This window comes from Myzus persicae, unplaced genomic scaffold, assembly GCF_001856785.1.
Source record: "Myzus persicae strain clone G006 unplaced genomic scaffold, MPER_G0061.0, whole genome shotgun sequence".
Lineage (NCBI taxonomy): Eukaryota > Metazoa > Arthropoda > Insecta > Hemiptera > Aphididae > Myzus > Myzus persicae.
The window spans coordinates 235,879-251,717 of record NW_019103297.1 but is presented as its reverse complement, the minus strand read 5'-3'; the positions used below and the strand labels follow the sequence as shown (position 1 = coordinate 251,717).

The window sequence follows — 15,839 nt, the reverse complement described above, 5'->3', positions numbered from 1 at the left end:
ATGGCAATAAAGCTTACTATGATTTGTGTAGGTATCAAAAATGAAAACAATGAATTTTGTTGAATTGGCGGAACAACAGGCCCTTTGGGCAGACATTTAAAAATTATACATAGTATAAAACCACCTACAACTGTAACACAAAGTTTGGTACACATAATCTACATTACATTAATCGTAAATTATCTTTTTTTTACAAAGAATATTTTTTATATACGACGTATCATAATTAAACAAATAACAAAATTAAATTATATTAAGTCTGCACATAGTTATTGAGAGTTTCCGCCTATCCTATCGTGATCACGCTGTATTTATTTAAAAATATATTCTGATTTTTAAAGTAAAATTACTATTTAGCTGTTTTATTTAACAAAAATATTATACCTAGTATGTTACATAGGTAAATTCATATTTATATAGATAGGTAAAGACTTTGAATGAGTAAATAAAAATTAAGAATCCGTCGATTTTTGATCGTAGTTCACGATTGATTAATCATTGGTACTTATTTATACATTATACATTTTGTCATTAATACCTACGGGTTATTTCTGGTCATGAATTAGATAATTCCGATATCTTGACCAGTTCAACTACGACAGCACGTTCTTCAGAAGCACAACGTTTGGAAACGACAACGATTTTTTATAAATCGGGAGGACGATAGAATTTGCAATTCTGAAAAAAACCGAACAGATACATCAAGCATTGGCAAAAATGGTAGGCGTGATTCAAACGTCCCTATCTTTTTGTTCAAGTGAAGGTTTAAAGCAATTTATGGCTGGAACCTAATTAGTAATTACAACATTTGCAAAGAAGAAGCAATAAAATCCAGATTAAAAACGTTCAGATCGTCAACAACAGAAATACCTAATACAGAATAAATTAAGAGATTCTGATACAAGTTGTCACGACCGTTTATTGTGCCGAAACACCTTCTCCGGCATTAACTGTTGGACCACTTCTTTCAAAAGTGATTGAAGCTCCAATTACTTCCAAAACTCCTTTCCTTTGAAAAATTTTTTTTTAATATATCAAGAGCCTTGTATTAAATTTTCAAGCTTTTTCGCCCAACAAATAAAATTTTATTGGTATTTATAGAAAAAAAAAAATTAAAAAAATTGAAAACTGACAATGTCCGTAAACAGTTCAAAAAGAGTCAAATTATTTTCAAAATTTTACCGTATATAGAAAATGCAAATATAAACAACCTGTGAACATTTCATATATCTACGGCCATTTGTTTTAGAGTTACACCAAAAACCAAAATCGATTTTGCATAAAAATTCCCATTTTTCCTTAATTTTTCTTTTGTTTTTCACGTCGCTTTTGAAAACTACTGGGAAATTTTTACTTTTGACCCCCCAAAGTACCAACTAGATTCACTTTCCAATCAGAAAAGTTGCTGTTGAAGAAAATCGAAGTAGTTTTACTGTCCTAAAAGGTGATGACAGACACAAAAATAAATAAAAAAAACACATCATTGTAAAATCAATACATTCATCATTCCACTCAGAATCTAAAATATAAATATATTATAAAACATTAGCGTTTTTCATATACAATATTATATCATAGTATTCAAATTTAACACCATCTATTACAGTGACCTACACACAGCAAAGCATCACCTACTTACCTGCTTTTTATTTGTGTCTGTCTACATGATAAGTAGAAATAATGCATCAATTTTCAACTTCAGTAACTTTTCTAGTGAGATAGTTGCTGACAATCTAGTAATCTTTTGGTATAACAATATTAAATACATATTAATACCATACATCTCAATCAGTAAAATTGACATTGACATTCACTTATTCTTTATTGTAAGAAAATATTAAGTTGAGCCTTAATTGATGAGGTATTACCAATAGGCTCGAAAACACAGAGGCATCATATAAATATCACTCCCTAATGAAAAATAACATAACAAGTATGGGCATATGACAGAAATTAATTAAGTAGTTCCATCCAAAAAAACTGGAACATATAGTATTATAGTACCAAGATACTTCTTCCATAGGCCATAGTTTAAAACTTTCCTGAAAAAACCTGGTATAAAGTATTAATATTATTTTTACATTAAATTGAAATACTATGTAATATGAATATTTTCAATAATTAATTTAAACTGATAATTATTTTTTTGATATAATTTATTTCTAATTATTCAAGTGTCGAGAATGCAAAATTAATACAATAATTCACAGTTTATTTTTAAAATAATTATATACACAACAAAACATCATTTTAAGCACAATAATAATTTACATATACAGACTTAAACTAAACAATTTTACAAATAAAGTAACTTTAAAATAAATTAAAAAAAAATATATATATATATATATAAATATATAATTAATGGCAAAATGAAAAATGTTTATCTAGAATATAGATTTTTGCCCAAATTCTATAGATTTGTGCATTTGAGATCTTATACAAGACACGTAGAAAAAAAACATACGTGCATATTATAAAATACTACTCGTTTAGTGAGTTACATTAGTTTATATTTAAGTACACTTGACTAAAGTGAATAAATATTTAAAAATTTACTTTAGGTTTAAATTACCCTGTGGAAAAATCTTTCGTTTAAATAACAGAAACGAAAGTACATTATACACTTTTAATATAACGGCGATACATTTGGCAAACAATATAATATTTTGCACAAAAGAAAAACTACTATTTATTTTTTAAATTATAAATGCTTTTGGTAACTAAACAATTGGGAAATGCATAATAGAAAAATATTTTGGGCAACAATTAATGTTTGTTATTCTGGTACACTTTCATCAAAGAACTTATTGGTATACAATTTAGGAAATTAATTAACTATTTATTTGAGGTCTTGTTTTGAATTTTTGATGATCAACATGAGCCAAAATATTTTTCTAGTTTTAATTATAATTAGCCAATGACAAATTTAAAATTGAAACTAATGCCAGTTAATGTAAGGTACATTAAAATATTTAAAGCCTAAAACTAAAGCGAGGATAGTTGCCAGAAGAAATAAATCATAAATTAAATACAAAGAATAAAGAAAATTAATAGGTATTATGTTCACAACTATAAAATAGGTACCTAATTATGTGTCAAGTGAATTTATATTATTCAAGTGATTTTAAAATAATAAAACTTTTAATATTTCAAATATGTGACTTTGTGCAAAAAAAAAAGTAGTAAGGATGGGCTGAAAATGTTATGACTTATGAGTTATTGAATTAGTGTGAATTACAAAAGTTCAAATAAAAATTGTGTAAATCACTTAAATGTTCATCTTGATCCTTCTTTTCTCTTCATAACAAATTCAGTGTCATAATAAAGAAAAAAAGTTTTTAAAAACATCTAATTTGAAAAATCTGAAAGAAATGTTGAACATTGTTATATAACGGTATTTTCCCTATTATTTCTTAAGATGAATTAATCTTCAATGTAATAGGGCCATACTCAAATAAATTCAAACTATAATTTTTTTATTTTTTTTTATCATGAATTTAAAAAATATAAATTGACACAACATTTCATATGCTATCTACAAATTATTGATTAAATTACCTTAACATTTTCCCAACTTATTATTTTATACCCTTCACCTAGGCATATTATATTAAACATATACTGATTATTGTTAGGCAGTTGTAGAATTATAAAATTTAATTCTATGGTATGCTACCAAATCATAGCACTTGCATTCAATCAATGATGAATTTTATCCTATAATGTTTAATTTTTTGACACAGAAGTTTACCACCTCCACGCATAATGGAGTTAAGATTTTTTTAGTTTCAGTTGTACAAACATTAATAAACATATCATAGTAGAAGTCTTATTTTATTTATATACTCTCTAGGTAATAAAGTTAATATAAGGTTGTAAAATTATGGGTATTAAAAAAAAACTTGGATTTTAACTACTCAAAAGTCAATTACAGAAGTGTAGAGATCAGTCAATTTGACAAAAATTTTTTTTTTACAAGCCATTATAGAAGATTATTTTTTAATAGATATAACACATGACCAATTGTTTAATAGTATACAAAATATACTTATAGAAAATTTGAATAAACTATATTCAATAAAAAAGGATTATATTTCGAGTATTGCCTCAGTGATGTAAAGAACCCAGTTTAAAATGAATAATATTGCTATGATAATCATGACACCTAACTTCTAATTATTTACTATCAGAAGAGTAATTCAAACATACAAAAAAAAATACTATATTAAAATGGTATCACAATATTGTGTTTATAGAATAATTTATTTTAATACTTGGTTATCTTTATTGCTATATAGTATAAACAATTGAGGGACGGAGTCGAGTATGTATTAACCACTCCAATATAATTTTGTAAATTAATTTACATTTTAAAATAAAACAGTAATGTGTGATTGGAAACATGATAATACTACCAACTTCAATGTTAAAATTGTGTGAGGTAGATAATAGGTTAATTTAATGATATACTGCAAATTATTAAAGAAGACATTGACTAAATGATAAAAAAAAACTAATAAGATAACTAACACACTGCATTTTAGGTAATCTTTCTGAATTTTGGAAATATTAAATAGTACAAAAATATCTGAATTATTATTAATATTAAGAAATACTGTTAGGTTACAATTTATAACAAAAATAATATACGGTAAGAAAAGAAAATACATGAACACATAATATACAGGTTAAATGAGTAATACACCATGCATACAACCATAAATATTTTCATTTAATTATGATTTTATTAAAACTCTGATCTCGGGAATTTAAAAGTATACTTTAAGATACTTAATGATAGTATTTTAAAATACATTTTATATCATTTAAGGATTGTCTTGTGGTGATATCAACTTTTTTTTATTATCAAATTTGAATACTTTATTCTGTAAATTTTTTTTCTATTCTTTATTTTGCAAAACAATTTTAAGGGATTACATTCAGATTAGGATATACATTGCAAATTGCAATAACATAGAAACTATTTGTTCAAATTTCAATATACAGGTACATCAAAATGTTCTAAAAAATTATTCGTTCAATATTTTATAATTAAAACTGTTGGGACTCATTAGGAAAAAAAATAAGTTTACATCACCATAGGGCATTCATTAAATGGTATACAACTAATTAAATATCCAAAAGTTAATTAAATATTTAAGGAAAAATAGGGGCAAGCATGCTTGCAATCACTCTGTATATAACTTATGTAAATTATTAAATGAAACTTTATATGATTATATCTTATATCTTTTGAGTCTATTTATCAAATAAATATAAGTTGAAAGAAATATATGAATAAATCTTGAAGCTATTTTGTGTACTTGATCACATATTAGTTTTTTTATAAATTGGATGTACATAATAAAATATTGTTTGTTATTTTTACTAGTTTTCAATAATGTCGTTAGTAATAATTTACAATATATGATTTAAAGTAAGAAAGTGACTGGAAGTTATGAATTAATACAACGCAATACGAGGTAATATATTTTTAACTCATTAATAGGGTAAAAATAAAACTAAATAACTCAAACTAATGTAGTAAGTTCATTAGTTGCATGAATGAATTTTCAATTATTTTAACTATGAAAAATGATAAATATAACCCATAATAACATATGTGATGCAACAACTTGTTTGTAGACTAGATAAAGAATTATTTAAATTAAAAATTTGGTAACATCATAATTGTCAAGAAGATATACTTAGGTTTTTCAAATCTCTTATAGAATTGTTGAAGCCCATCCTTACACTATCTTAAATTTCTATCTTAACATATTTTTTTACTTAAACATTTGTTTCATTAAGTGTAAGGTATTTTAAAGAAAAATATCTATATAAAAAAGAAAGGAAAAAATTAAATTAACACAGTCAAATATTACCATAATCAAGTTTAGGAAATCCGTACACTGAGGAACCAATATTTTAATGTTCACGCTGTGGTCAAACATTTCCTATGACCAGTATGCTAGGACGGTAAAATGCTGCGCACCGCTTCATCCGTTGCCGGATCGCTGCGTTGCAAATTCAAAATACTGTCTATGGCGTTTTGCACCTGTGCATTTATTTCTTCATCATCAGGGCAATGCCGTTTGTTTTCTGATGTAGACTGTTCATCTTCCAGTTGGTGTTCACGTTTTTTAGATACATGTTCATCACTACAACCTGAAAGTTATTGGTTAATTAAATAACTAACTTTTTTGTACTATAAAAAAGCAACTTACTCGTTAAAGTATTAGCCGAATTTGTGTTCATATTTTGTTTTAACTGTTGTAGTTGTGCAGACTCGTCAGCGTCAAATTTTCGCCCCAACATGATCAATTCAGATGTTTGCACTTCCCTCTAATAACACACAATTAATATAATATCTAACATTCCAATTATATTTAATATAGGTCCCAGAACTATATAAATATGCATATTTATTTTAATAGTTGTTTGAAAAAGCATAACTCATACCCCAATTTAATATTAAATAAAATATATTAAGCACATCTAAACTTCAATATTTGTTGCCTATTGGATGCAGTTCATTGTTAATGTATTACTCATTATAAATAATATGTACAATGCCCACAGTATTGTCGGTTGTGTCAATAACACTTTAGGAAGACTAGGAGTATAACAAATTATTTAAAAAAGAAAATAACACATCAAAACATTAAACACAACGGAAAATTATAAAACAAAATCATTTATGAGTTTAATTATTAGTAATTGCTATTGCTAGCAAGACTCAATAATAGTAAAAATTTGAAAGACAGCAGTATCTTATTAATAGCCCGAAAAAATACAACACTGATGTATAAAAACACACATTTAAAATTGTTTATTTTAATATTCTAATTGTTTATATGGTTTTTTATGAAATATTAATGCATTATAATCAATAAATAATAATGCATATAATTCTGAGTCCTAAATATTAACATGTAATACAATATAAGTATGATGCTCACCATGCTTTCTTTAAATAATAGGTAACGGTATTTGTTAAACAGTGATGCTTTTTTATCTAACATTTGTTTGGCAGTTGACTCAAAAATTTCATCAGCCAACTCCAAATCTCTTTCTGATAACACTGCTTCATTTAAGCAATGATATCGTGATAATCGTTTTACAGCATCACTTGCCGAACTAAATGGTGTGACGACATCAGGATTAGTTGCACCGGATTGATCAGCTGCTATTCTCTCAGAAATTCTAAAATAGTATTGTTATATTTAAGAGACTGCATCAGTTAAATGTTTTTCTTTGTCTTACATGCATAGAATATTCAACAACAAAGTAAGCTGACTTTTAAACCATAACAAGTTATGTTAAAACATTTTTAGTCTTTTTTCTATTAAGTCACATTTCTGTTCTACTAGACAACAGACTGATTTTGTGCATACACACTGAGTTTCGGCAGTTTACCTCATGGTGAGTACCACAGCCAATTAAGGAATACATTCCAAGAATAAGTGAAGGCAATTATAGGTAAAGTAGAACTTTGGTGGTAAAGCAATGATCTCAGTATATTAAATTACATTTTAGTCCAAAATATTATTTTAATATTTTTTCTAATCTAAAATCCAATTTTTTATGTCTTAATTTATTTGTAAAAAGTAAATTGAATTTTTCACCAAACTACTTAATATAGTTTTCTGTCATCATTATTAATATTTATAATACTTTAATGGGCTGGCATATAGTATGCGGTTTATTAGCAAACGTGTTCTACCAGCTGTTGTTGTATGCGGTCCACCTGCGGCTGGCCTGTTTTCCACAGGCCTATTATTATCATTGATAGATATAGTTTCTCTTTTTTATGAAATTATACTTTATGACTTTTAATAACAATGCTTTGACATTTCCTAAAATTTAGGACTATGGTCTCAGACGTTTAGTAAGTCACTTATTGCGAGACACTACAATTTATTCTATATATTATTTTGGCACTTATATAGGTTAGGTTGTTTCTTTATATCTGGATGGTATGTTGACAGTATGTTTCTTAGTTCTTAAATTTTGATAATATTTGTGGTCTTTGTCTTTGGTTTAACACTAATTCTAAATATTTATGGGATTATGGCAGAACTTATTTTCTACCACATACTAGTAAACAACACTTTCATTCATTTAAGTTATCCATTAAATTATTGAATGTTTATTGTAAATAGTATTGAAATTAAGCCAAATAATATATTTTTAAAAACTTTTTAGTAAGACATTAATTGGACAGACAACTATTTTGGACTAAAACATATTGGACAAAATAAAATAGACAAGATGCATTGAACAATACCAGCAACTTGTTAACTAAAAAACTCTCACCATATTCGCTCATCATGATTAACATCATTGAAATTAAGGTATCATTACCTATTATAAAAATTAAATTAGAATATTATCTATGGTTTTCCAGAAGCTTAAATTTATATAAGATATACAAAAAAAAAACCCAGATTACCAAAATAATGTTTTCTCTTCATAATTCTTATAGAAGCTAATAATATCTTAATTTTAACATTATCACAACATATAAAATATGAAGAGGTTTACACGCGTGTAAGACAAAGAAAAAATATGAAGCTATGATCTCTTGATACTAGTACAAGATAAACAAAATAAAAATGGGTACTGAACACTTACAACGATATTCGTTTTGAAGCACTGAATGCAGGAAGAGTAGGAGAAGGTTCACAAGACGTTTGAGTTCCAACCTATAAAATAAATAAACCATAATTATAAACTATAAATATTTATTTAACTATGTATGCAGCGTTGTTAACAAAAAGTATTAATTGTACTATAAAAAAGGTAATTTTTAAGATATTCAAAATACAATCTCTATAAATGTAACCTTTGAAAAAATCAAGGAGTTTTGTTATTTCCAATAAATTATTAATTACTATCACATATAAATTTTAGTATTTTACCAAATTTACTTTAAAAAAAAAACAGTCAAGCTTTAAAATTTAAGAAAAATTTTTTTATTTTGTTTTTTGCGTTTCACATTAAAGATGTACTTGTTTTTAAACATTTTTTTAAGCTTGTTTACAATAATATGAAAATAAGTAAATTTGATGTATTATACATATTATAAGATAATTACTCACTTGTACATGTAAAGGAGATGTTGATTTATTACTAGTTGGAGGAGATGCAATAGTTGATGTATGTACAGTAAGGGGAGGTGACAAGGTATGAGGTGGACTTGATGCCATTGGACAAGGTGGAGGCACCAATCTCACAGGTGTGGATACCTAAAATACATTATATTTAAATATTATACCTTTTATTGCATATATACAAATTAATAACTTCTTACATAGGTAATTCCTTGTGAATTTTGTCCAGAAATAGTAGGAACAATTTTGCCACATTGTAAAATTTTCTGTTGTTCATTAAATAATCTTTGTAAAGCAGTTTGCTCACTACTTGTGCGGTATTTTTTTGCGCTCAGAGCAGATATTTGATTTTGAACTGCTTTTAACAACTGAATATTGACAAAAAAAAAATATATATAACTTTTACATAAATACAATTTAAATTTATTGACAAACCTGTTGTTTTTGTGGTGTAAGTTGTATAGTTTTAACCCTTTGATTTGAAATACTACTTTCTGGTGAATTCAATGGAACTGGTGTATCATGGTGTTCTTTCTCTTTTTCATCACATTGAAATACCATTGGCTTCACAACAGCAGCTCTTTTTACTTTTCTTGGTTTAATAGGAGCTTTATTTGCACATGGTGGGACAACCATAGTCTTATTGATCAATATATTTGGATGAGATTGGGCAATACTATCTAAAAACGCATTTTGGGATTGAACTTCTAGTGGAACAGACGCTTTAGGTGGACTATTTGGCCTGAATATTTTTGATGGAACCGCTAAAGGACTTCTGTTATTTGTTCTATTAATTACAGACGTTTGGTAATTCGACAATGTCATGTGATTATCATTTGATTGTGATATAACGGCAGCACACGGTTTTGAAAACTGCATGTTGCTTTGCTGTGGTGACGTCACAATGGTTAAATTTGGCCGGTTTGGCAACATTGGAGTAAATGACTGAGAAACATTTGGGGAAGGTATAGGCGAATTATAGGAGGCAGGACTCTTTGAATTGCTTCTAGAACTATGGGACATAGCTGGGCTACATTGAGGACTTATCACAGATTGAATACTTCTAGGACTATGGGATGATACTGGTATGGTTTTAGACCTTGATATTGAAGTTTGCATTACTCTTTCTGAAGTATGAATTATTGGAGATTGATTTTGCAAATCTACATTTTTATTCATTGTAGAAGAATTAGTTACTATTTGCAATCGGTTTTGTTCTTCATTAAATAAAATATCATTATTTCTTGAAGAATCATTATTAGCTGCTACTAACAGCCGACTATCCATCATGTTAGAAACAAGTTGAATGCTACTATTCTGTTGATGGTCTAAACTTGACACCATTGTACTACTGCTATGCATTACTCGAATACTATTATTTTGCTGCATTAGTTTATTTTGTTGATCTTCTACTGGTGTTGACATGACAAATTGCTGATGATTTTGTCGATTTTCAACACTAACAGGAGTACCAGCAGTGGGAAACATCAAATGTTGGCCATTGATAATATTTTGTTGTAATGATTGAGGTTCTAACACAGTGACAATTTGAAGACGACCAGAAACATCAGCTAAAATACGCATGCCAGAACCATTTTGTGGTTGGGTGGGTAACGTTGCATTGCTTCCTTTCAGAAGCAAAGATTCAGCACCAGCCACACTCAGAACAGCATTTTGAAGAATGTGACCACCATGATCAGCAACTAACTGAGCTAACTGTGTTTGAGCTGCAGCAGCAACACTCGCAGAAACATTCTATAAATTAAAACCAACATTGTTCAGGTTAGTTTAAATATTAACAACCAACCAACAAAAAAATATTTGATCACTGCTTAAATATAGAAAATGGTAAGATAAAATGAATAGTATGAATTGACACATCCACAGACTATCTATGCATCACTGTATACAACTTGTATCGGAAATTAGATGCTAAAAATATAGTTAGTGGTGAAATCGCAAGACACAATCCCACTTTTGTCAAATGCTGACAAGTAATCACTAGGACACCACTGCCTTATCATTTCTACTCTTATACACTTACATCTCAGGAGATGTATCTAGCAAAGAGTATGATGGAGTAGACTGAGTTAGTATAAATATACACAGTAACAATTAGTATAATATTCCAATTTACCTGAGTTAGTGTATTAGTCGTAATCTGTGGTTGATGTACAATCATACGCCCATCTTCTACTAAAGACAAACGAAAACCTCCCTATAACATACATTAAGGAATGAATTTAATTTTTATTTCAAAATAATAACCTAACACACACTGAACATTTACCTGAGATGAAGAAGTAGGAGTTTGCAATTGAGCTAATAAAGGTGCAGACTGATGATGAGATTGTGGAGGGGGGGTAGGAGTTTGCTGTATTCTATTATTTTGATTTAATTGATTTTGTTGCATTGTAGGTGTACCAGATTCTTCTTCATCGATACCTAAACAAAATCAGTATTACATTAGTTATAAAATAAAAAATGTATTTGCTTTCAAAACTAACCAGATAGTTTGATTAGATTTGCAAGGTCTAATCTTACAGGTTCATCATCGTGTGGCCTTGAATGCATTTTCGGTTTCTTTTTTTTAATATTCATTGACCTATTATTTGATGATTGTGTGATAGTGGATTGAGGTGATAATGCAACTAAAGCTGGACCAGAACATGTTTGGATTTGCTGTAATTGAACACTTTGGCCACTTACTAACCTCACAACCTAATATTACAATAGTTATACACATTAAAAAATATTCCTTATAATAATTACAATATTACTAACCTGGTTTGACTGTTGTCTAGGCTGTTGAAGTAAAATTTGAGTACCATTGCAAGTGACTTGAGCTTGTTGGGTATTATGATTTTGAGTATTGGGGGATCTGAGAAAAAGCTGTAGGCCACTAGTTGTTTGTGGACCGACTATTACACCAGCAGTTGGCATAATCTAATTTTAGTAAAAATCAAAGATATTGTAGCATTAAGTACAAATATAATTAATTTGTTCAAGTATATCGTATAAAATTATAAAACAAAAAAATAGAACAATTTACTATGAATTACATAACATAAAAAGAATTTTAATGATTAATAAGATAAAACTTACTTGATTTATCAAGAAAGCACCTTGTTGTTGACTATGTATTGAGGTTGAATGATGTGTTTGTTGAGACTTAATGCTGTTGATACTAGCATGGTTCTGTACATGATTATTAGGTTTAGGTAATATTTGGGGCGGTTTATTTTTTACTTGAACATTATTTACATTATTTCGACTGTTTGACTGAATAAACTGTAAAACCGGCCCATTAGCACTCATCATCTGCACAAAAAAAAATTACAAATTTAATATAGGTTTTAATAATTTGACAACAGTAATTTACCTGATGGATAACTTGTGGTTGGGGTGTAATAACCCTCTGCTGAGGAGAGGGAGTAAGTGATCGAGAAGAGAATGGTGATGAAGGTGATTGTGGTATACATTTTGTGTTTGTGGTGTCCAATATTGCCGTAGCCTGTTGTTGTTGAACCATTGTACCAGATGTGTGCTGCTGGGCACCCATCTTAAAAATTAAATTATTAAATTGTTAATTAATCAAAACTTACAATAAATATTCATATTTTATACAATTATGAATTTGCTACCATCTAAAATCATATTTTAGTTTTAAATGTTAAAACTGAATACCTAAAATTATAAACTGATTATCATTACTAGGTAATTGAGAAATCGTTTGAATAATAATTGATAAATAAAAATTAGTCTTTAACATTTCAAGTATCAAAATATTTTTTGTAGACAGACGTGGACAATTTCTGCAAATTGAGTAGAATAGGAGGATGGTAAGTCTTAAGCAATACTTAGATTTTCTAGGATATATGTCATTGGCATAACATAATACATTAATTTATATATTTACCTGTCGTATGCTTGTTGAGTGAAGAATGTTTGAGTGCTGAACATGTTGATGTAGCACCTGTTGAAAACTCGTATGTTGATGTAACGTTGCACCTTGTTGAGTGGTTACAGTTGGAAAAGTGGTTATTCCTTGTCCTTGAGAACTTGCAATAACTAGTTGAGGTCCCCCTGTGAGTACACCATTATTTCCTGTACCCTGAAAAATAATTAATAATTATTAGTTATAAAACATAACTAAAATTATTGTAATGTTTAAAATATTTACTGTAGTTTGATGATGAAGTGTTAATGTTAACCCTCCTGCAGCAGCTTGTTCTTGTTGTGCTTGTATGTGTTGTAATTGTTGATACTGCATGAAAATTTAAATTTACAAACATTGTAGGTATTATGTTTTTTATCATATTTAGAAGACAAATATTTAAGAAAAACTGAATAACATACCTGATGATGAGTGAGAAGCACTGAACTGGCAGGGCGGCCGTCTAATAGGCCCTGTGGTATAGAATCCACGGTGCCTTCCAGTCTGCAGCACACACCATACATTCAATTACGCTTTAGCCACCTAGAATTGAATTTTATTTGGATTTATTTTTCTCGTTGAATGTTGTCAACTACCTAAAGAGTAAAGGTATTAATTGTTAGTAAGTAAATATATAATTAAAAATATATAACTTAAAATTGCATTATTTAATTACTCATTTCAAAAAAAAAACAAACACATTTAGAACTACCAATATCAATCCAACAGTACCTCCTATCAATTGACTTGGTTTGTAGAAATAATTATGAATAGGGCAAAGAACTTAATTCACGTAAAAAGTACTAAATATGTACTTATGAGCTTAAAATAGTACGAATATGCTTTAAAAATATGCACCAATTGTTTTTTTTACGAACAGTTTTCAAACATAGTTAATTAAAAAATGTATACTTATATTGACTAAATATTTATAAATAAAAATGAGAAATTGATTTTATCTAAGAATTTAAAAAAAACGCCATACAATAATACCTAGTGAAAACTCTCAAAACATAGTATAAATATATCATAAATTATGCTCTAAAAATTGTAAAATTGAGAAATATAATCATGAAACTATAAAACCACTAAATATGCAAAAAAAAATGCAGTGGGTATTAAATTTTTAATATTTTCTGTATGAAATGTAGTGAAATTAATTTCAAGCTTATTTTCCAATAAACGAAGGAAATAGCTCAAAAACAAACATGCAAATGCAACAACTTCCGAGGTATAGTTATATATTAATATAACTCAGAGTATATCTACCCATGTAGTTATTTACAAATATTCAGTTTATCAGCTACTTTCTTTATGGAACAATTCAAATTCAATCTAAGACACCTATGATGTAAGATAATGATTTAAATATTTGGTCAGCCACAACTTATACTATGATAGTAAACTGAGAAATATTTTAAAAGTTCAAAGCAAAATTCAGGATATGAATTGACAGTTGAAAATATGAGACTACTTTGAAATCTGCATAAACATAATATATACATAAAAGAAAAATGTTTTAAACAGATAGGATGACAATTATTGTCGTACAGAAACCATTGTATGTACATGTACACTTGAAAAAAACCAAAGAATAACGATTGGCAACAACTCTATATAAACTAGCATGTACGATTCAAAAAAAAATGATTTTTAGTTGTAACCTTAAGAGGGTACATGGACGTGAAACACCAACAAGACGACTGCCCGCCAAGGGCGTCCACACGATTCGTACTTCCGACTTCCGAGTCAATCGCGATTTAGGTATCGAATCTATGGCCAAGACGCAATCGTTCATCAAACAATCGTACGGATCGCTCGTGCCGAAAATGCGTGTAGCGTCTCTCTAGTTTTGGTCTAACGGCCGCGGAATGTTTGAAAAAAAAACCGAAAACGATCGAGTTCAAACGTCCGGTCGTAATCGACGAGCTACTGCGGTCACGGACAACAACGATGACATTTAAGGTTTGTAATCGAATAATAACGATGTGACGGGAACACGCACGTAGCACTTTATCAGCGGCGTCGTTGTTGACAAAACAAAAACGGCCGGCCGGAAGGTATTGACTTCCGAACACGTACTGAAACGCGCGCGAGATACGTTTCTCTGTTGGTCGGGATCGAAGAGCCGTGCGAGAGCGTGTACCGGTGTGACTTAATGCAGTCTGCAGAAGATCTGCGCACACAAACGCACGTCGTAACGATAATATTACGTCCAATTATATTACCTATGTTATTAATAGGCTCGACGGATAGCGCATAGGTACGTTTATTATTACTATCGTTGTTATTGTTTTTGTTGTTGCGGTAGGTATATTATTATTTGTTGTTATTACTTGTTGTTGTCAATGCAAAGGATGTGATTATTTTTCGTTCGGTTTTTGCGGCGAACAGTGATATTATTTCGCACTCTCGCCGTTTCGCGCACGACGCCAGCAGCAGTGTCCGGCGATCCGATTCCGTTACATAATAATAATAATAATAATAACAACAACGACGACGACGACGACGGCGACGATCGCGATAATTCGATGGCGGCTCGCGGCACTAATGTCGCGGTAGCTCGGACAATAACATCGCCGTCGCACAACGATACACGGACGGCAATTAGCGTGGCCGATAACAACAACATAACATGATATTCACAATAAACACAACGACGCGCGATACGTATTTCGGGCACTACTACATTATCCGTCGTCGGCGGCACGGCCACATAATTGATGATGAGCGTGTGTGTGTGTGCGCGCGCGCGCGTGTGTGTGCGCCCTGTGCGTGTGCGA

General features: G+C 29.3%; 1 protein-coding gene across 5 annotated transcripts; it reads right to left on the bottom strand.

Annotated features, from left to right (window-relative positions):
* Positions 1 to 474: 474 nt before the first annotated feature.
* On the bottom strand, positions 475 to 15,799 carry LOC111034196. Of its 5 annotated transcripts, none has more exons than XR_002604499.1 (18): positions 15,393 to 15,798; positions 13,479 to 13,652; positions 13,303 to 13,386; positions 13,039 to 13,233; positions 12,502 to 12,681; positions 12,225 to 12,440; positions 11,904 to 12,065; positions 11,627 to 11,840; positions 11,410 to 11,564; positions 11,257 to 11,337; positions 9,555 to 10,874; positions 9,320 to 9,487; positions 9,108 to 9,254; positions 8,641 to 8,711; positions 6,966 to 7,209; positions 6,231 to 6,348; positions 5,889 to 6,171; positions 475 to 678 (listed from the first exon to the last, which is right to left on the bottom strand). XR_002604499.1 is itself a non-coding variant. In XM_022315288.1 (18 exons), exons 2-18 carry the CDS (start codon positions 13,578 to 13,580, stop codon positions 5,975 to 5,977), a joined length of 3,588 nt encoding a protein of 1,195 aa, XP_022170980.1. In that variant the 5' UTR covers positions 13,581 to 13,652; positions 15,393 to 15,799; the 3' UTR covers positions 5,027 to 5,974. The 5 variants fall into 5 exon arrangements, 4 of the variants coding, with proteins under 4 accessions (XP_022170980.1, XP_022170979.1, XP_022170978.1 ...); XM_022315288.1 differs by lacking the exon at positions 475 to 678 and having other exon boundaries at positions 5,027 to 6,171; positions 12,225 to 12,317; positions 12,384 to 12,440; positions 15,393 to 15,799; XM_022315287.1 differs by lacking the exon at positions 475 to 678 and having other exon boundaries at positions 5,027 to 6,171.
* Positions 15,800 to 15,839: the final 40 nt, after the last annotated feature.